This window comes from Fusarium oxysporum, chromosome 7 (genome assembly GCF_000149955.1).
Source record: "Fusarium oxysporum f. sp. lycopersici 4287 chromosome 7, whole genome shotgun sequence".
Classification (NCBI taxonomy): Eukaryota; Fungi; Ascomycota; class Sordariomycetes; order Hypocreales; family Nectriaceae; genus Fusarium; species Fusarium oxysporum.
In genome coordinates, this window is record NC_030992.1 from 3,271,030 (window position 1) to 3,291,134 (window position 20,105).

At 47.1% G+C, this 20,105-nt stretch overlaps 5 protein-coding genes across 10 annotated transcripts; 2 read left to right on the forward strand and 3 right to left on the reverse strand.

Moving 5' to 3' along the window:
• Positions 1 to 2,051: 2,051 nt before the first annotated feature.
• FOXG_10449 (uncharacterized protein) lies at positions 2,052 to 7,435 on the reverse strand. Of its 3 annotated transcripts, XM_018389794.1 has the most exons (3): positions 6,287 to 6,313; positions 5,943 to 6,211; positions 2,649 to 5,882 (listed from the first exon to the last, which is right to left on the reverse strand). In XM_018389794.1, the coding sequence occupies exon 3, from the start codon at positions 4,433 to 4,435 to the stop codon at positions 3,017 to 3,019; it is 1,419 nt and encodes a 472-aa protein (XP_018248126.1). In that variant the 5' UTR covers positions 4,436 to 5,882; positions 5,943 to 6,211; positions 6,287 to 6,313; the 3' UTR covers positions 2,649 to 3,016. The 3 variants fall into 3 exon arrangements, with proteins under 3 accessions (XP_018248124.1, XP_018248126.1, XP_018248125.1); XM_018389792.1 differs by having other exon boundaries at positions 2,052 to 6,218; positions 6,287 to 7,435; XM_018389793.1 differs by having other exon boundaries at positions 2,649 to 6,211.
• Positions 7,436 to 10,032: 2,597 nt separating this feature from the next.
• FOXG_10450 (uncharacterized protein) lies at positions 10,033 to 10,561 on the reverse strand (the record flags this gene model as incomplete). The annotated part of the gene is made up of 3 exons (XM_018389795.1): positions 10,033 to 10,136; positions 10,218 to 10,275; positions 10,460 to 10,561. 3 exons carry the CDS (start codon positions 10,559 to 10,561, stop codon positions 10,033 to 10,035), a joined length of 264 nt encoding a protein of 87 aa, XP_018248127.1.
• Positions 10,562 to 14,198: 3,637 nt separating this feature from the next.
• FOXG_20300 (uncharacterized protein) lies at positions 14,199 to 14,486 on the forward strand (the record flags this gene model as incomplete). The annotated part of the gene is made up of 1 exon (XM_018400570.1): positions 14,199 to 14,486. The coding sequence occupies one exon, from the start codon at positions 14,199 to 14,201 to the stop codon at positions 14,484 to 14,486; it is 288 nt and encodes a 95-aa protein (XP_018248128.1).
• Positions 14,487 to 14,493: 7 nt separating this feature from the next.
• Positions 14,494 to 15,222, forward strand: FOXG_10451 (uncharacterized protein; the record flags this gene model as incomplete). The annotated part of the gene is made up of 2 exons (XM_018389796.1): positions 14,494 to 14,560; positions 14,612 to 15,222. The coding sequence occupies 2 exons, from the start codon at positions 14,494 to 14,496 to the stop codon at positions 15,220 to 15,222; spliced, it is 678 nt and encodes a 225-aa protein (XP_018248129.1).
• A 1,057-nt stretch (positions 15,223 to 16,279) lies between these two features.
• FOXG_10452 (uncharacterized protein) lies at positions 16,280 to 18,446 on the reverse strand (the record flags this gene model as incomplete). Of its 4 annotated transcripts, XM_018389800.1 has the most annotated exons (4): positions 18,268 to 18,401; positions 17,294 to 18,104; positions 16,884 to 17,248; positions 16,383 to 16,829 (listed from the first exon to the last, which is right to left on the reverse strand). In XM_018389800.1, the coding sequence occupies exons 2-4, from the start codon at positions 17,583 to 17,585 to the stop codon at positions 16,383 to 16,385; spliced, it is 1,104 nt and encodes a 367-aa protein (XP_018248133.1). In that variant the 5' UTR covers positions 17,586 to 18,104; positions 18,268 to 18,401. The 4 variants fall into 4 exon arrangements, with proteins under 4 accessions (XP_018248132.1, XP_018248130.1, XP_018248131.1 ...); XM_018389799.1 differs by having other exon boundaries at positions 16,280 to 16,829; positions 17,294 to 18,446; XM_018389798.1 differs by having other exon boundaries at positions 16,293 to 17,248; positions 18,264 to 18,438.
• Positions 18,447 to 20,105: the final 1,659 nt, after the last annotated feature.

Sequence of the window (20,105 nt, forward strand, 5' to 3'; positions counted from 1 at the left end):
ATCAGCTATAACAGCCATGCAACAATTAGCTTATTCGTAGCAAGAGAGCATTCAAGTATGCTACCTCTGGGGCATTATCAGGAGATCGTCTTCTAAAAATGTGATATTATGGGTCGACTTACGAGTTCTCGATTCTCAAACGAGCCTCAAACAGCTTTTTTTTGATGCGACCGATGCTGGGCCGATATTCTATCAATAGCTTGCAATCGATTCTGATAATTTGTTACCACCCCATAGCAATACAGTGTTTTAGGCATTGAATCGATCTCGGCATATCTCGGTCTCCGGTTGCCCTGTCTCTTGTGTCACATGGTGACTTACTTGGAAATATTGGCGCTGGTTATTGCTGATAGAGCGAGCAGGCATCTTGACGATCGCTACTCAAGGTATAATCTTTAAATTCCTTCTAGTTGCTCTCTCCGGTGTAGATTAGTTTGCTCTGGTCGATAATAGGACTCCTTTTAAAAGTGTATCTCTGTAGCTGTGCTCGATGTCTTACGACATCGCAACGATCCACTTGGACCCAGCATTATTCTTCTCTCAATACCCGTCTTGTTCTGTAGTCCATTTCATGTTTCTCATGTTATTGAACTTTGGGCTTACTCAAAATTGTGGATTGAAGTTGTAACAGGAAGTACAGGGTCATCCGTTAGGCTTCGTGAGTCCATCGTTGTAAGTAAGCCTCGGGGTTCACCAGAACTCGGAACCGATATACTTGTATTATCATAGCTTTTCCGCACCCTTCTTTAGATACACTTAAATCAATGATGGTACAGTCGTAGTTCACTGAGATGATGGAGCCTAAGATTTATACATGTGTAGGAGACAGACCATCCAAGATTTCTTAGCTGGCATTTTGTGTCTTTCTTGTATGATTGAGACTATTTACTCAATATCTCACTCAAGGAGCGAATGTATCATTGCCTGGACTCTTGAGCTAATTCCCCAAAGTCTGCCTGCTATCGGCTCTGGTAAGCCTTGAATATCTTTTGTGGACATGGTTGATGAACTCTTTCTTTGCATTATCGTCATCGTATCATGTATCCAGGTGTTTTTACAAGTATTTTTCAGACTCACAAGAACGCCGTCATCTGGTGCAGCTTACAACATCTCAGTTCATAATCTTCTCAAGATGGCTTAGCCGGAAAGTCCAAAGAGTTATCCTTTGGCCCGTCTAAGCTATCCCTAATTCTCGGCCCTGGTATGGTTAACTATCCTAATCGTAGGCTATCTTATGACGGAAAGAACTATCTAGAGACTGATACTACAAAGACTTACAACCTGGTCACAAATATTACCATTGTAGAGGGGGGTTATTGGCCGTGGACAGGTGCTCGGCGATGCCTTGGGGAGTAAGTCAAGTATCTCAATCTCCGCCCTGGAATAGTTCACAGGTTGGGGCTTAATGTCCTATGTTTGCGACCTAAATTCACTTTTCACGTCTTTACTAGTCCTCAACCCGTATATTAAACGTCTCATTACTATACAACATGGGATTCTGCCCAAGAATTATAGCAACTAGGCTCTACCCTCGAATTCGCTATGCAACCATGTTAGAAGCGGATAAGTAAACATCAAAGAACTCTCTGATACAGTTCTTGACTGGTGAACATCACTGTGAATGCAACTTGAACTTCTGGTAGATGTTTAAATATTTAGCAGGGCATATGTTTCCCAAGCCAAGGTGGTCTAATAAGAACATCCGTAATGCCAGCGTTTCGAGATGAAACAGACAACAAGTTACCTAAGAGAAATATTTCACATCACATGACCTATTGTCGACTGCGGTATGAGAGAAAATCCTCCTTCCAGTGCTTTGTACTGAAAGCTAAGAGCGAAACGTACCTCTTTGTGCAATTCAAGCTCATCCGATTACGAGACCGGCAGATATCCCTCCAAGCAATCTCCAACTCCCAAACCAGCCAAGACAAGCCCCATCAAACAAGCATATTTTCTCAGATAGCTTGGTAGCTAATCTAACCAAGCTTGTAATTTCTATTCTTGAGCTTTCACCATCCACTAAACATGTGCGCCATCAACTCACATGGGATGTGACACACAAGACCGGAAACAAGACCGGACCAAAGCCATAACGGATGCTGCATCCGGGCAATACTTTGAACAAGCCACTGCTCCCTCTTCTGGCAAGTTATACCGGGAGTCCAAGTCCGCACGCCAATGACACAATTTTCTATGCAGAATCCTGTTGTCTCTGCACGTCTTGTGATACATCATGCATCACAGACTGACCACCACTTTTGACGATCAACGCTACATATTCTTGGTCGACGCGAGAATTCACCCCGCCTTTCGGGCTCAAACTCACATATTAGTTGTTCCGCGTAATGTATGTACCGCTTTTGCTTGTGACACTGACCACTTACCCGGCGTATCAAGGCTGGCTGCAGGCTGTTATCCGCCCGCAGACCCCAGGTTTTTGTTTATCAGACTTCAAGATTGCTTCTCTTTCCGGTTATGAGTGCCTCGGTTATCTAACCCCGGACGCCTCATGCTTGGCTGCATCTGACTCACACCACTTATCTTGTTCTAGACCAAGAATCCGGTTGACTACTCTATGCGAGTCAATGAACAAACAGAAACTGGCTCGTTGCCAAGTAACCAATAATTCACATGAGATTATCGTCAAGTTTGAGAGGTGAAATGGTTCATAATTATTCAATGTTTTCAAGCCTGCTTCTTTGGGCGGCCTTTCTTCTCATGACTAGATACAGAAGCTTTTATAGCTATACAACACATGGGCTCTTCTGTCCCTGATATCCAATCCACTTTAACTTTTTGTACTCCAAAACTCCGTTTTAAAGTCATTTCCCATATGTTCTGTATTCCCTTTCTTTATAATGTAGAGGTGGAAGTTACTGAGTCTTCCTATCAACGCTTCTGGGGTATCTTCTTTTCGCAAATCGGATCGCCGCGTGTCTCATGCAGTTGGTAACAAAGGAAAAGTGCAAGTATTAAGCAATAAAAGACAATGTTGTGAAACTCATCGGCGGCAACTCTATTGGCTACCATCATCTGATGAGTTGGAAAGACTGCTGAGTCGGTGGGCATCGAGATGCTCCAGGCTCTCGTACTCAACTGGAGACTCAACGGCAGGGTAGGCAGGGGGGCTAGGAGGCACGTCTTGGTAGACCGGGGGAGCTTCGTTATCCCAGCTGACACCCATGCCAGCATGAGCAGTCATGACAACACCGTAATGCATTCGCAGGATGCGGCCGGTGCCGGTTTGGGTAGCCAGTTGAGGCTTACCCTCGGGAGCGTATTCTCGAGAAACAACAAGCTCAATGAGGAGTGAATGTGTCACTTCGACGCCCTCAGCAGACTTGGTGTCACAGGCATACTTGAGCTCCTTGGTGTGAGACTTGTACTGATTGGCAAAGTAATCGAATTCAAGCTCAACCTTGCCATCGGTGCCAGTGAAGTCAGACTTCCATCCATCGTGGAGGTGCTTCTCGCCCAGGACGCGGACCTCATTGCGGGGGAGGCTCTTCTTCTCGGGGTCTTCAGCTGCAGGAGCATGTCGGTCGCAGGCAGGGGCCACAGTCTTGATGGTCTCCTCGAGTCTCCATGTGACCTTCTTTAGTCGCCAGAAGTCAATGGTCTTCGCCTTGTCGTTACGGCTCATGAGACCGTCAAGTCGCAGGCTGACAGTGTTGGTTCCGGTAGGGTGAATGATGTTGTTGTAGTGGGCGCTGGCCTTGATGTTGGTAGGAGGAAAGACGCGGACAGAGTGGTGAGGGATTTCATTCTCGGGAAGAGATCGCTTAACAGGGACAGTTCGCTCGAATCGCACAGGTGTGACGGAGCCACTGGCTGAGTGCACGCTCTTGGTGACGTAGGCATCAGCCTTGAACTCATATGAGATGGCGACAAGGGGAGTATCCATGGTAGCCGGGAGGTGGCCATCCAGGAGAATAGAGAAAGGGAATGGGTGACGACCCTTGCGAAGTGTGGTAGGCAGAGCTAGGAATTGCCAGCTCTTGAGCTCAGTGTACTGGTTCTGGCAATCTGTGCAGTGGCCCTGGTAAGGCCTCTTCTGGTAGATGTGAAGCTTGAGAGAAGCTGCGAAGCTTCCAACCTCGACAACCTCCTCTTTGACATCGAGGAACATCTGTCCAGTGATGAGAGCGCCAGTGCTCTCCTCAGTGTTGCCGTGGAAAACCACAGGTGGGCTCTCGATGCTCCAGTCAATGGTAACATCTGAGGGCTGTTCCTTGTGGGACTTGCCAAAGGGCAAAGAGATTCGGTGATGCTTCTTAACGGCATCTGCGAGTTCGGTCATCTTGACAGCGTGGATTTGAGGTCGATCCTCGCCGTCTGATGTGTAAGGGCTGTTTGTGCGTGATCGAGCAACCTTCTTGATCTGAGCAATGTTGCCAGAAGAGGTGCGGATGAAGTTAGCCACGCGGTGGGGCATGGCGGTGGTAGTGAGCGATCCTTTTGTAAGACGCTCTCTTTTGTGGTTGATTATACGGGTTTAGATGGTGGGGGTTGGCGGCTAAAATAGCACTCGGCGTGAACGAGTTTTCGCAAAAACTCTTCAGGGTGATGTAATACCGGAAATAGTATTGTTGACGCCGGCGTATGATGTGGGTGTATACGGCGGGAGATAGCCAGGGGCAACTGGTCTTCTGACTTTGCAAATGTTGCAAGCTGCGTCAATGCGAAGTCGGTAATGACGATGCTGCGACTCAAACCTGTTCCGAGGTGGTGTGCAAGGATTTTGAGTGCCGGCTACTAGCTGCGGATGCCGCGAGTAAGTGGTAGATTTGTTTTTCGTTTTTTCTCGTAACTTCTGTGAAGAGCGAGTGACTGAGATATCAATTGGTATCGAGTGTCTTCTAGATAACCAATTGTAACTGTCGTTGATCGTTGTTTTGTTTCGTTCGTGTGTAAGTGAACTTTTTGTAAGTCGATATATCTGGGGACTAACTTTAGTCAAGTGTTGTCAACCCGGGATAGTAGATGTGAGTCTGGGGAAATTGAAGATAAACCAAGATGATTCTGGGGAAGATATGGAGAGTCCTTTCGAGTGGAAAGATCGAGGGCATCACCAAGACTAAATATCTGAACTCAGAGCCTTCGACTCGTGCTCCGTCCCTGGGGGAAACGATGTGTCATAGCCCAAAGATGCCCTGCTATGGCGAGCTTGTTAAGTGGCGCCTTGGTGGATATGCACTGACAGGCGGCTCCCGCCTGACTCTGCCAGTTCTGCTCGCGCGCTGAAGCCCTGTAACCCCTTTGGGCGTGTGGGTTGTGGGTAGGTCTGAGGCCTGGAGACCGCCGAAGGGCGTGCGACCAGCAAGGTGGATTCAGCACCAGCACAGTCCACAACAGACCCTGGCACAGTCCGTATGGGCGCAATGCGGTGTTACGGTTGGCCAAGAGAATGTTCCACGAACGGTACGCACCAGGCTAATGCTCCCTTGGCATGCTCCAACGTTTTCTGATCTGATGCCCATCAGGGACATACAGCACAGTGTCGCGCAACGTAATACATTGTGGGTCATCGAGGAGCATGTTGGATCTTGCGAAGTTCGATCGTGGATCGTAGGACCAGGTTTATTCCCCCATGGGTGGAATAGACCAAGTAAACGACGATGGAGTCCCTTTGCAAAGACACGTACCGATGCTGACCGGTTGTGGCCGCTGGAAAGTTGAAAAGAACAATTTGCTACAGAAAATCTCTTCATATGAGTCCTGGAATGGAATTATGCTGTGCTGTGTCGCTGTATGCCCTAGTGAACTGTGTTAGTTGAACGAAGTGTAACTTCATGCAGCAACCTAGCCTAGCCAGCCATTGTTTTCTTCTGTCCATGCATGTCCTCCTGATCTGTCTCGGTAAAGCACCCGCAGGCTCTTTACTGTGCACTGAAGATCAGACGGGCCATGTCTCCGAATGAGTCTGTTTTTTCTAGACGCACACTAGTCTCATGAGTTCTCAGTGAGAATCGGCGTAGCAGGCCGAAGACCGGCCCGGTAAGCCACAGGGCGCACAGGGTCGATCAAGGGGGGACCCTTTGATGATTTGATCTCACTAACCTAGGCAGTGTCAGTGTTAGTTTTCCTCGGGAACAACTGACGGAAAGGATCGAGAAGACCAGCCGCAATATCCCTTTGAGAGACCAGAAGGCACCACAAAAGTATTTATAAAGCCTCTAACCAATCGATAGCCTACTATTAAGGGGACCTCCTTTTACCTATATAATCAGTATAGATTAAGGTACCTTTGATACTGCAATATGCAGATCAGAACTTGAACTCTTACTCTTCTGCCACCTTCAGGCTGGTAGCTGTGGCCTATTGATCAGCAGCCAATTAATACTGGGGCATGTCCCATAAAAATACCTTGGTGGTACCTTAAAGGGATCAGAAACCAGCATCAGCCCAGCAAAATATGATTCGATGCAGCGGCACATGACACGGCAGAGCACATCACCAGCCAGTCTTGGGCTGCATACTTCTCGTCAGATGCTATTTCCCAGACAAGCAATTTGTTGATTATCAATGCCAAACTACGCCATTGCCGCATATCAATAAGTACGATGGAATTCGTTGATGCTTATTTCGTGATGATGTGCTTTCCTCGGTGTTGAGGTCTATCCTCGGAAATCTGGAAATTTACCCAACCTCGGGAATGGCAGGCACAGTATACCACGGCCACGTGCAGCTAAGCAGCAGCGCTGATGGAAGGATTGTCGAACAGTCGAGGCGGTTAGTGGCCGTAGCGCTGTAAATTTCCAGTTCCAGCGCTAGACTTCACTAAAAACTTCTCCGGGAAAGCCTTCGGGGAGATTATACGCCATAGAGTCATAGAACCCGACGGGGACAGGAATGGATATTTTTTCCTACTCCAAAACTAATGTGTTGATTTCTTCTTCAGGACATTTCAAGTGGATGCCTACTTCAGCAAACATGACACCCTCTGAAGCCTTTATTATAAGCGGTGTATGCGCTCGAATGCCCTGTCGAGAGGAACATCAGGTGCTGTTTACAAGTAAGGACCCCTGTGGGTAACACTGCTAGCAGAGAGAAGAGAAGAGAAGAGAACCAAACGAAACACATCATCCAATCCCTGTGAGTTGTATTGCCCAGAAAGGGCAATTATAGGCTGAGAGGCCTGGTAGGGCCAACTCCGAATGTCGGCCAACGGAAACGAGCGGCAATGGGCAAATTAACATACGAGAATGCAGTGCCAACCTAACTTATGTCTGAGAGTTCAGTGAGATCAGCACGGGATCAAGCCTCAGTCGACTCAGAGTTTAAGCTTCGTAACTACCGGTAGATGATATTGGTACAGTAGCAATAATACATGATGGACTTATCTGATCAAACTCTATGTGGCTGAACAATTCGGAGATGTTCTGAACGGTGGACTATGAAATTGGAGCTGCATTGGAGCTGCATTGGAGCTGCATTGGGGTAAAGAAATGCATTCACTTTTGCATTATGAATCATGTGGACATCATCAATTAACCATGAAAGTCACTAACCTCGATGTTGTCACTCTCGTCAGTTATAGGTAAAGCAAGGTGTGATGATTTCCATCTCCGGTCCCGGTCCCACTGAACAAAGCCAGGCCTAGAGGAGAGAAAAAGAGAACATTTTGGAGTTCTTTTGAGCTGGTTCCACAATAAGTCCGATCCATTAAGTAAAAACGGTATGCGGCTGTCTCTGATCAAAGATTTACGTATTGGACGCTGCAACTATTATATCATGAAGTTCCAGTGCGCACGGTGTGGACCATCCCTTGAAAGGCTATTCCTACTGCAAAAAAACGGCAGAGACACAGTGGGGGAACGTCTCCACAAGATGAAGATTTTTCTTACAGTCAAGTGGACGTCGCTGACCGTATGTTAAGGTGAGAGAAGCCAAGTGGTGACCGCGGCTGGAACTTGACCAATGAAAGACTTATACGCGACAGGTACGTATCCTAATGTGGATCCTTTCCATCAAGCAAATTCCTTCCGTTCAGCTTCCAAGAAGTTCCAGGTTTAACGGTGTCATCGACACCCCAAGATCCTGGGAAAATCTCTGAGAGAACTGACCATCTGCTCCTGGACTCCAAAACTAAACCAACTTGGGCTGTCGTTTCTTGATTCAAAACTTCGATCTGGAAAAGAGACCAAGCTTTTTTTTGGAGACGGGTCAAGCATCAGAAACAGATTTCCTTGGATCTTGTCCACCATGACGCCCAATTGGCTTGGTACCTTAGGGGAGATTCAGATCACACGCCCCCAATCAAACCGCCTATTGTGGCATCGTGAAGCAATTTTGACCCATCATCAGGGTTCCTGAAAATGAGTCTTTCTCACCATTGCAGGGTAGGATTCACCTTGCTGGATGTCACCGTTACCCGGTGAGAAACGTTCCGTAATTAACGACTGTATCAGCATCAGTGACTGACTGGTCTTGGTCGATACACGTGGTTGAACTATGTTGCTTGGTCTGATACACGGTTTATACAGACCTATTTCGATACATCGACAGCATACACATTGACTTCATCATGTTGAGGCAACTTGCGTCACCCACTGTGTCGATATTGAAATACTCGAAATCGAGATCCTAATCATATCGTGTCAAACTCAGACTTGAAACGGAACGACATTACAGCAATGCAATTGCCGTGTAAACCGAGTTCGTGGGGATCTTGTTTCGTCTTCCTGAACTCTATTCTTCATCAACAACTCCCGAAATCTGATGCATAGACGCATAACAAAGCTTCCGGCGCCCGCTTGTTAGCCGCGGCTACTCCCTACCCCGAGGAAGCGCCAAAAGACTCCCCGCCTCCAAAATCGAACACTCACGGAAGTCTCTAGGGATTGATTCTAGATGCCCTCGTCAGCTCGTGTAGTTGAAAGTGGAGCAGCAACACCAGCTTGGCATCAATTTTGGTACTGTAAATCGCCACAAGTTGAAGTCCCACACACACTCAAGCTCTCTCACTTACGCAAGAGGTCACTGTTGATTCGTTAACTCGTCTTCATGCCACGTTCTTGTCTAACACGAGATCACCAAGTGCCACTGTGCACACCACCAAAATCGTCGGCCGAGACCGAAGCAAGAGAGCCTCATCTCAGATGATGCGGCTCTTGACTAAAAATTGATTCGATTCAGAGAGCCTCGCTTCTATGCCAGGGTACAAACATATAACGCATTGCCCGTTCCTGAAGATCATGCATTGGTCTCCAGCCATACAGTGCCTCAGCCATTACCTAAAAGTTGGAGCCCCCCTGAACAACAAGCCAACATTCAATTCGCAGCCCGTGCCCATCGTGGGAAGTCCTTGCGCGTTCACTCCTCAGCCCTGTCAGCGACCTTGGTACGTCGACATCTCGGGAAGGGCGCCGTCACGATGGTGCAATCACGGCTCAAACCAGCGCAACGTGTTTTCCGGCCTCAGCTTCTAGAATTTGCTGCTGGTCCTCGTTTCTCAATGGCTGGTTTGTGGCATTTTTCAGGTGTAAACAATTTCGCGGTTAACAAGAAATATTCGCCATTACTTGCACCATTTTCGATAGACCATCGCATCATGGAAAACTATCCAAGATCGTTTCTCGGCGACCCTTGAACTCAGCTGGGAATAAACATTTGCGTGATAGAAGCTTCGTGCACGACCGTCTTACTAATTACACGCCTCTAGAAAATTTTCCTTCATTTGCACAGACAAACGCGTGGGCCAGTTTTGAGCCGCATTGGAACAAGGTGCAAATTTACGCTATAATTATACCATTGGATCCTCCTTTATAATGGGGCCTGGAGCATCACAAGACGAGTTGAGACTTCAGGTGGATTCGGAACTCCCTTGACAAGGACCTTTCCACTTCACGGCGATCTGGCGGCCCGTCTTGTTCTCTCAGCGTTCCGATGTGAAGCGTCTCATTCCGACAAACGAAAATGCAAGGAGTGTTCAGTACCTAACATCACGACTCCTGAAACCAATAAATCGAAGCGGTCTGGGTTAGCAGAGTCACAAACATGCAATAGCCTTCAACAAAGACCCATCTGGCATCAACAAAGATATCGAGTTGGGCTCTTAGGCTCCACGGCAGATGTTTTGACGAGATAATTGCAATAAAGCTTGAGCTTGGCTTCAGCACGGTTGCAACCAAAAGCTGTAACGGTGAGCGATCGACGCCCATTAGTCGATGAGGCTCAATTCGCATGAACTTACTTCCAGATCGATCGTCACGTACCAAAATTTGTCTTTCGGCGTTGGTCTGAGCTCGGCCGGCTGGGCGGCAAATACTGTAGCTACTGACGGTCGGTACAGTACCCGACAACAATTTAATATGCGGAACACAACTCCGTGAGGTCCACGCCTCGAGACAGTTGGCTAAAACTTGTCTGCCTTGTAAGGTGCTCTCACTTGTCCTTCTCATAATAAGCCAAGCGATTTGGCGGGCTTGAGGCTCCTCTGTTTTCACACAGTGCTTACGGTACCTTGAAGTTTGAACCGTATCCTTGCAATTACACGTACACCCAGGGTTGTTTCTCTGCCGACAGTGACCTCTCTGGATGTCAGGGGCCTGTGCGTCATGTGCCTAAAATCTTCGACCGGCCACGTCCGTGCATCAATCGACTGTTTCTTGGGACGTTCAAGAGAAACGTGCCATCACGAATAGACTGGTCATAAACAATACTTCACTTTTCAATGTCTAGCTTAGCCGACAAGATGATATGAGAACACATACGACTTTTCCATTTGCGATGTTACAGAGGGTGCTTAGCCTTAGCCGTGATGCCAGTTTAGCAATGGGAATTCACTTCAATGCACACCAGCTGGTTTCAATGCAGTCCTGATGCCACTGGTCCCTCGATCTCTTACACTTGGACATTGCCTGTCCGGGAATAACGTTGGTTTGTTCTCCGAAAGACACTTCTTTCTGAGCGTCGAACAAGATTCCACATGACATATTTTTATGGCTGCTGGTGGCCTGAATCAATTCAATCACTTGCATTCGTGTATGCCAGACATCTCCTGGGTCAATCGATAAGTTCTACATAGATGATGCACATACAAAAACAAGCATGTAGTTGTTTCTATAGCGTGCGAAGCAGAGCTCCGATCATGTGACCAACCTCTGTCTCGCAGTTCAATGTATTGTCTGTCATCTGTATCCCAGAAATGGTCTCATATCCAAATAGACTATATGCAAGACATGTATGTAGGACATCCAACCGTCTGAGAGATAAGGCAAGGTATGACCCAATTGCAGAGCTGCCCGGATTTGAAGAGCATTAGCCTTATCTCTGATCATTCTCCCGAGACTCAAACTCTGGGGATTCCGGGGTCAAGAGATAAGTTCCCATGCCGGGGAATGATAACGAGGCTTGGGAGATAAGGAATTGCCAGATCAGGCTGCACAAGAGACATTGATAGGTTGAAGCCATATTGGCAGACTTTTGGCGCATGAGTATCACGATACTGAACTAGTGAAATGGATGAGTCAAAGTGAGAACCTCTTTCTCCGACAACGGCCTCATCCGTTCACGATGGTGTTTAGCAAATTTTCAAGCCGAAGACGAAAAAAAGTGCGCCAAGCCCAGGTCCTAGCCAAGCGCTGGACTAACCTCCGGGAATAATGCACGGAGCAACAAATTCCTTCCATACAAGGCAAGTGGGTAACATATCTTCGATCTTTTTCTACCCCAAACGTCATATCCGCCAGATCATTCTACGCCTCAAACCCAGAATGTTCTATTTTCGCTTGTGAGAGAACCTTTTTGAGTTGAGGGGTAGACCGTTTCTAGAAGGTCTAGGGGTATCGAGATCGTCAAAATCGGACTTGACCGGTGGACGGGCCGAAAGCTAGGAGAAGGTTGCCGTGATGGGGGTGGAAGCTCGAATTGGAGACACTTGGGGGCCTGGGGAAACGTTACTGCTAGAGAAGAAGGGGGCTGTGAAAGTCTATCCGTTATTCAATAGCCAGACTCTGAGATTTAAGGGAAATGAAAAGTAATACCTGCTGCGTATCTAATGAATTGAATCTGAGCCTTGCCGTAACCTCTTAAGTTTATGACACTATAGCAATACTCATAATCCTCGGATTGTGTAGCCGTATCTCGTTACAAGACCATAGCCACACGTATCGATCATGGCTGTTTCCCTTCGTTTGCTTGAGTTATTTCGCCATGCCAGCAACTGGAAAGGTTGGCTGTGTTGGCTGGCACTTCACGAGCCTCAGACAACCTCTTTAGTAGCCCAGCATTCACCTATCTTGGAGTTTCAGCAGCGACAAAAGGGAAAATAGCCGGGCAAGTGCAGCTTCAAGGTCGTTGGGCTAGCCAATTCTCAACGTTGGTGAGAAGGATGAGATGATGTTCTGGTATTCAAGGAAACTAGAATGCTAAGATGCCTAGTCATATTCGTCTGGTAAATTCTACTCATCAATTCCAAGACGTTTCAAATCTATTCTGTTCACATCAGCAGCAGTAGTTTGGGAAGCACTACGTCATTAATGGTCCTTTTAAGCTATACATGAGCTATGTCATGCGGTAAAACTGTTGCTCCCCATCGCTGGTTTCTCTGCAAACTTCTGCTCAGGCTTAAGGTAATGGTCCTAATAATGAGGCAATCATGCGGTCTAGTTGCCCAGCGTTCCATCTGATAGAGCGAGCTATAGCCTGATACCTCTCCAGCATATGTTTCAATTGATCATTGTTCTGGCGCTGTGATATGCTAGTTTGGGCACCAGACACTTCGTTTGGGTTGAGATACCGATTTAGTGCAGCTGAGTATGTAAAAGGCACAGGCGGAGGTTGATATGGTACTGTCGGAGGTGGAAATGTCATCGTAGGTGCTTGAAGAGGTACAGCCGAAGGCTGATAGGGCTGAGATAGATTTGCATTGGGTGGAGCCCAGGCTGCTGTGTACGGTTGGGGGTCAGAACGACGAGAATAATCTCCCAAGCTCTTCGTGGTGCGAGGGGTAGGTCTCCGAGGCAGAAAGTTGGTGGCAGAAGGAGAGACAATCTCCTCCTTGACTTTCACTTCCGTGGCTCCGGGTGGCGGCGGTGATGATGGTCGAGTCTTTAGATGCTCTAGAGGTTAGATTGGATACCTAGGTACCTAGTTGCAAATTGAATGTACTGACTTGAGAGCGGTGCACCATGCAAGGGCTTTGTTACTCTCCCATGCTCTGCGCCAAGTCTTGTTGTAAAGATTACAGGGCCATGTTGAACGATGTTTATATTGAAGAATAGAGATAGACCTGTGAATGTTAAGAGATGGTCTTGATTTGAAATGAGAGAAGAACGTGATAAATCTTGAGATATGGGAACCGCAGTTGCTGTATTGATCTTGATCCTATGAGGCACAATGGGTAGGAGGATTCTGTTCATATAGGCTTTCTATCAACTGGGAAGAGCAGATGCTACTATGTTGGGCAACAATGCTCTAGCAGTTCATGAGAAGAGCATCTCTTGTATCCAAACCACCTAGGAGAAGCAGTAACTCAAGCTTATGACCTCAATCCTAAGTTACATGGATAGCTTACCTAGGTAGATATCTAGAAATCTACCGAGTTACCTATATAACTTACCTAAGTCTTTTTGACGTGTAGGATGTGAGTACTAGGCTTTTTCAGTCAGATTCATGTCAACTTTTTTTGATCTAACAATGAGAGAATTATCTATTCAGGGTTCGATGAATTTTTATTATCGGGCTATCTATTTGATCTCTAGGTAGTGGCAAAGCATTTGCCAAGTGACAAGCACTGCCTACTTCGACTTGAGGTAATATAGCAAACATAGATGCGTCACTACAACAGAAAAACAAAGGAATGCGAGACTGGTTTCTAGATTTCTCCTCCTCCATCATCTTGCGTTCTGGCGAGGACAATTCTCGCACTTGGATTGATTTCTGAAGTGTTGTAACTTCCGCCAACTCTCAACTGGCTGCTGTCCACATGCAAGATGGGATCAACCCAGCAGGTACGATAAATACAGCTATACCCAAGTTACTCATCTACACACCCCTACTAACTGCATCACAAGGTCGAAAAGCAGAGCGCACAAGAGACTGCTTCCTCGTCAACACGCGAAAATATCGCAGACTTGGTTTTCCCAAACTTGACCTCGCTTTGGCTGTCTCAAGAGCCCGAAGACCAGGCGAGTCTCAGGCGACTCAAATAGGTTTGGGAGATGTTCGCCTCAGGATGGAGCCCTCAAGACAAGATGCATATCTATCGTCTCCTCCCTGAGGTGCGAAGTAACCATACAAACCGAAGGGTCCCTAGTAAACACAAACTCAACAAACACGACATCACCTTCGGACTCTGGGTTATCCTCCGATGCATATACCCTGATCAGAAACTTCCAGCTCTCAGACTTGCTCTCATGGAAAAGTATCCAGGTATAGATCTCAGTGCCTTCACCGGTCCTGTTCCCAACGCTGCCTGCATGGCTCCCGAGGAACACACCGCCGGGAAACTCGAGCTCAAGGTTGTGACTCCTTGGCTTTGAGAAGAAAATGCTTGAGGAAGATGATAAGATCAACCCTAGCGACTTGTCCCTCAAAGAGGAGGAATACTTCCTTGGTGAGACATGCACTACAGGGCATGGCTTTCTCGTTACTAACTTCCTATTAGACGATACTGTATCCCAAATCCCGAAATTCGGGCCTCACCTGGACCAGCTCCTCTCCACTGAACCTGACAAGTCTTCCGCCCGGCGTTTGATGGAGGTCGAGTCGAAAATGCGAGGCATGGTTCTTGGAGAACCTCACAGTGCTTCTTACAGCAAGTTTCTGAAGTCAAGGTCCAGTAATGCGCCAGTAGATGTATCTACTTATGGTCCCGATATCACAAAGCTATGCGCCAGTCCTAGCGCTGTGTACGAAGCAGACATTGAATCCTTGGCTAGCGACGAATCTTCTCCTGAGGACTACTCTGCCCAGACTGCACTTTCAAACAAGCGGTTCCTCGAGTTGAAAGATCTCATTACCAATGTGACAACCGAATCGAAACGGGGTGTTTCTGATGAAATGCGCAAGATGCACACAGAGACGACGAAGCAGATCCAAAACATGCACACCGAGATGATTGAACAGTTCACGAAGAATCGAAAGACATTGGTTGATATTGGTGAACAAGTTGCTGAGATACGAGCACATATCGAGCTTGCGCGTATTGATCGGAAGGATCTGGACGAAGTTGAGGCTAGGGCCATCAACCTTGAGCAGTTCATCTTGTCACTTTGAGTGTTTTTGTCAAGGCAGTTGGTGTGATCTCAGCACTTTGAAACTTTCTCCTGCTATATAACATGGAGAGTAGCTGGGCAATGGAACCAGAGGAAACTATCACGCGGAGAGTGACTCGTGTGTTTGATGTACGGGTGTGGAAACTTGATACATAAAGGGGCCTTTGCGGAATCACAGGAGCTGTGCAATGTAATATGTATGTACTATTATCTGACGGGGTTCCCAGAAGCATTGGGCAGCAAGAGACCAATAACCTGCGGGAAGTGAAGTTGTTCTGGAACCCTGCATGGCGTTATTAACGACGGTGGCGTCTGCTAAAGGAAGCCACTGCCTCATGTCTGAGCTCTCACATTTTGGGTCCGGGGAACGGTGACAAGACCGAGATTGTCGACTGCAAAGTATTTGCTTGTTACAATCACTCACTCTACCCCAACTTTTAATCATCCCAACTAGCTTAGTATATGCCATCTCTGGGTAGCGTCATGACCATACCTTTTTGAGGGATCGTTCATCCCATCGTCCGCAAGCGAAACTAAGATACGCAAGCGCGATATTAGTCGAGAGGCTTAGATCCGGCTTCTCCCAAGAAGCCTTATTTCCGGAAAGAGCCAGACAACAGAAACTCGGGACCGAGAAGAGGATATACGATGGGAAATATGAAGTCTTTGGCATGTGAGGCTGTTGGTAGCCAACGTTGAGAGATGGGGTATGAGTCGTGCAGTTTCAAAAATGAGGATGAGTTGGCACTCGTATCAAACCCCATGTAAACTAATCCTTGCACAGTCACAATCGGACAATGGGAACTCGTCAGCTACAGGCGCCAGACGCGGAAGATGTCTTCGTTACCCCAGAAAACCCCCTGATCTGGTGGCGTTGCATCCCCTTCGTCCATCCATCCTTGTCAGGGTTTTGCGGGGACTGCATTAGATCCTCAAAGGGACCTGCAGATGTATGGGGCCAGCTGAAATCCTTCAACAGGGACTTACCCTGCTTTCTCGCTGTATAAGCAAGTCGTACATCATTTGTTTTGAAGAGTTTTCACGGTGCATCTGCGAGATCCCATTAATTGTGTTATATCCTATCGTTGGTACACAGAGGATGAAGATCCCTCTAATTATACATGTATATGTTAAGTTCCCAGTATCCATTGGTTAAATCGCTTATTTCGCATGTTCAATACTATAAGGCTCGTGACGAGCATTCGTAGAGCTCGCCTCGCTGACTGCTCTCTCGTGGTGTTCCATGATTTCGTCATCTTCGCTGTTTGGTGATCGAATGACCTCTGTAATGACAGTCTTCTTGATTCCTTCGAGGTTCTCACGATGCTTGAGTTCGATCTCATCTTCTTCGCCAAGTTCGATATGTGTTCGTGTAAGACCACCTCCAAATCGACTGGCTCCGGCAGGTCGGGTACCAGTTTTGACAGTAGTTCGAGAGCGAGAGCTGTAATCGTGCGTTCCATCTGCCTGGTTGTTGCCGGCTCGGACAACCTTGCCAATAAGGTCTGCCATGTTCATCTCGATGTGGAGTTTGCAGAGATAAACAAGAGGGTGAAACTGTACGTAGACGAAGCTGTTTGGTAAAGACATCATTCCAATAAGGAGGATCTTGAATAAAGTCAGTGCAAGGTGGCAAACCGAGTTTGAGAGACCGTAACTTACATCCAAGGCAATCGAGATTGCGACGAGGAACATATTCATATGGTACAAACGGGTGTACTTTTGAAGACCGTTTGCCACCAAACGCTGCTTAACAACCCAAATAAAGTAAAAGTTAAGGGCTGCGTCCATGATGGCGAAAAGGACCTTTTCCATACGGTCCCAAATTTCGTTGACATGTATGTACTTCTCACTAATTTGAAGGCGTGCAGGAATCCAAACACAGAAAACGCTGATGTTGATGGCCAAGAGGATTCCAAAGCAAGTCCACTTGAGTACGGTTCCATTTCGACGGACAACCATGAGCAGGCTGACTCGGTTGATGATAATTTGAATCAGACATTGAACCTGTATCGACCAAAATACGACTAAAGAGTCAGTATGTGACAAGTGGAAAGGTGTGAGTGACGTACTGATAAAGAAGTAATATTGGAAACTCGGCTTTATAATCCCACGGAGATATAACCAGACCATTATTCCAAGAACAGTGCTGGAGCAGACCTCGAGCCAGATAAACATAATATAGAGAGTCAATCGATTCCGCCTTCTGATTGCTGCTTGAGTTTGACGCATGGCTTTTCCGCAGTTGAAGATGGTGACGCCCAGGGACAGACCCCAGATAATCGAAGCAAAATTCATATCGTCGTCAGAAGGAGGCTCCTCCTTGAAGTTGGGAGGGACGAGGAAGCCATGTTCGGTCGCCATAGTGGCAATAGAACGAGAGTGACTTGATCTCGCCGGTGTTGGTTGGTTCGTATGAAGAGAGTGAAATCAAGTTACCCCAGATAACGGGAACTGTAGAAGTCGATATGAAACACAACACAACATGAGAAATGACCTGTATGCGAGGGATGCAGTGGTTTATAGCCTGATGATCCAATGTCCACTAGAACAAGATTCAATTCTCAGCAGGAGTTAGTTGTGCATCCAATGCTGGTCCAGGCTTGCCGGGTACAAGGGAAGAACCCTGGGGCCTCAGAAAAGCTAGTGGAAGGCGGTGATCCGAGTCGTACATACAGATACTGGGCATACTAAAGCTAGTGGTTGAATGAATCTGCAGTGGCGGAATTTGCATCCGGTGCATTGGTACAATTAACAGGCATAATCCCTACTGACTCCGTCTCTCCACGTCCCTTGTTCCATGAGTGATGATGCGCTAGACACGAGGGCTTCAGTGGCGTTGGATGGCCACTGAAACTGGACTGCAGAAAGCCACAAAAGCTTCTGTGAGCCAATTTGTCAGTTCAGTGGTAAATTCCAGGGCGCGTCTAGAATACAGGATCCTGGACTTGGAGCGTCTAGTCCGGACGATGAAGATTGTTGGCTGTTGATAGACTTTTTCTTTCCTTTCTTTGCTTTTTTTCGACCCACGATATTACTTACTTACATGCATCGAGTCCGGGGAAGATCCCCGTAATTTTCATTTCTCCATGAAATGTCGATCTTTCTGTTTTTTCCTCGTCTCCAGACTCAGTTTCAGCAAAGTCGTATTCTGAACTGAATATTGGTCGTATATAAAACTTCCGTACGTCCGAATAAGATTGCGATGTTAGCTGCTTATGTAGGATCTAGTGCACGAGTCAGGCCTTGAACAGGGCTGAGATCGACAACTAAAATCGCTTTAGTTAGTCGTTGGGGATCCACAATTTGCGGAAGAATGGCTCACATCCCGCTTTAACTTTTGGGTTGCAATTCTGTGCTTCTATCACATTTTGTTGTCTCAGTGACTCGAAAGCCATTGCAAGTGACCCAACGACCTGGTTCAAGAAACAGGGGTATAGTGAGGGGAGAACGATAACATGGCTTTCTCCAGAATCGACAATAGTTCCCGGAACGATGAGACCCCGGACTGAACTCTATTGTCATGAATCTTTGTCTGTTGTTTCGAGACAGGCAGACTCTTGGCGTGGCCTTGGGCTGATATGGGGTTGTGTTTTGCTCACCAGACATAGGCCTTGCCGCTGGTAGCCGATTGATTAGTTATTTAATAACGCTATCATCTATTTCTCATGGCCCAAAGGTTCCGACACTAGAGGCATCCGAGGAGAATAGGCCGATATCGTCCAGACAGGCCGTCTTGCAAGCGCCTATACCATTCAATAGAAAAAATTACAAACGTCCCAACTCGCCGTTGATCTCCTGAAAACTACGGTGACATCGGCCAAGAATATTTGATCTACGGCGTGAAAAGCGAGAAGCATCTCGTCCTGCGGGTTAAGCTTCGTTGTTTATTGCGCCTAGCTTCACGACCGTGCGGAACTAGAACCAGGGGCCAGATTGCGCTTCGTCGCTATCTCCAGTCGGAAGCGAGCCTGGGTTTGGCAAGCCTTGTAGCAAGATAAGAATCCCGTTGGCATTTTGTCGATCGCTGAAATTGCTCCAAGTGCGAGATTACTCATTACGACGAGCTGTGTTGAGAAGCACACAAAATGCTCCGGAGACTCATAACTAGTATCCAGATTCGCCACCCGCTGGGCAACAAAGTCAAGTATGCGGCTCTAAACCTCCCATGTCCAATGAAGGCTCTGGTCTTTAGCAAAATATACCAGAATCTCGTCAGCCTCGACCTTGTCCGACAGTAGCCGCAAGGCATTCCCACGTGGAACAACAGTCTATCAGGCAAGCCATAACTTAATCGTGTCAGAAGCGCAGAACCTGAAACCACTTCCTCTGCATTGCACGGAACAGCTTAGTCCGACATACAAGACGAATCCTTAGGCCTTGCAATGCGAGCTGGCTTACAGCCTGATGTGTAAGTTGGACTCAAAACACTTGATACATCCTTGGAACGAGTCATCTAGACCAGTGTCAGACTTTCGCTATCAGTTCATTGCAATTAAGGCTTAACGGATGAAATACAACGATAGTCCGAGCACATACCCATGATTCGGTGATCCTGCGATTTAAAGCCATCTCGAAACCTCAGATGCAGTATGGCAGCTACATCTTGTCTTCTATCGCTTAAAGACAAACGCCTCAAGAATCTACCGTTGACATTAGGCCCGTACCATTCCCATTACAGTGCTATAAAAAGGATAGTTGCGTAAAGTCATACGATATTGCCTCACGGGTGCACTAGTAGTTCTTCCCGGGAATTGTGTTGCAGTACTAAGCTAGTTCGTCTGAATATTGCACACCATCAGCGGAGGCGTTATTCCCCCCTCATTCACACCTTAAATCCGCATGATTAAGTCACCACGTGGAATGGCGTTTTGGACTTGAGAC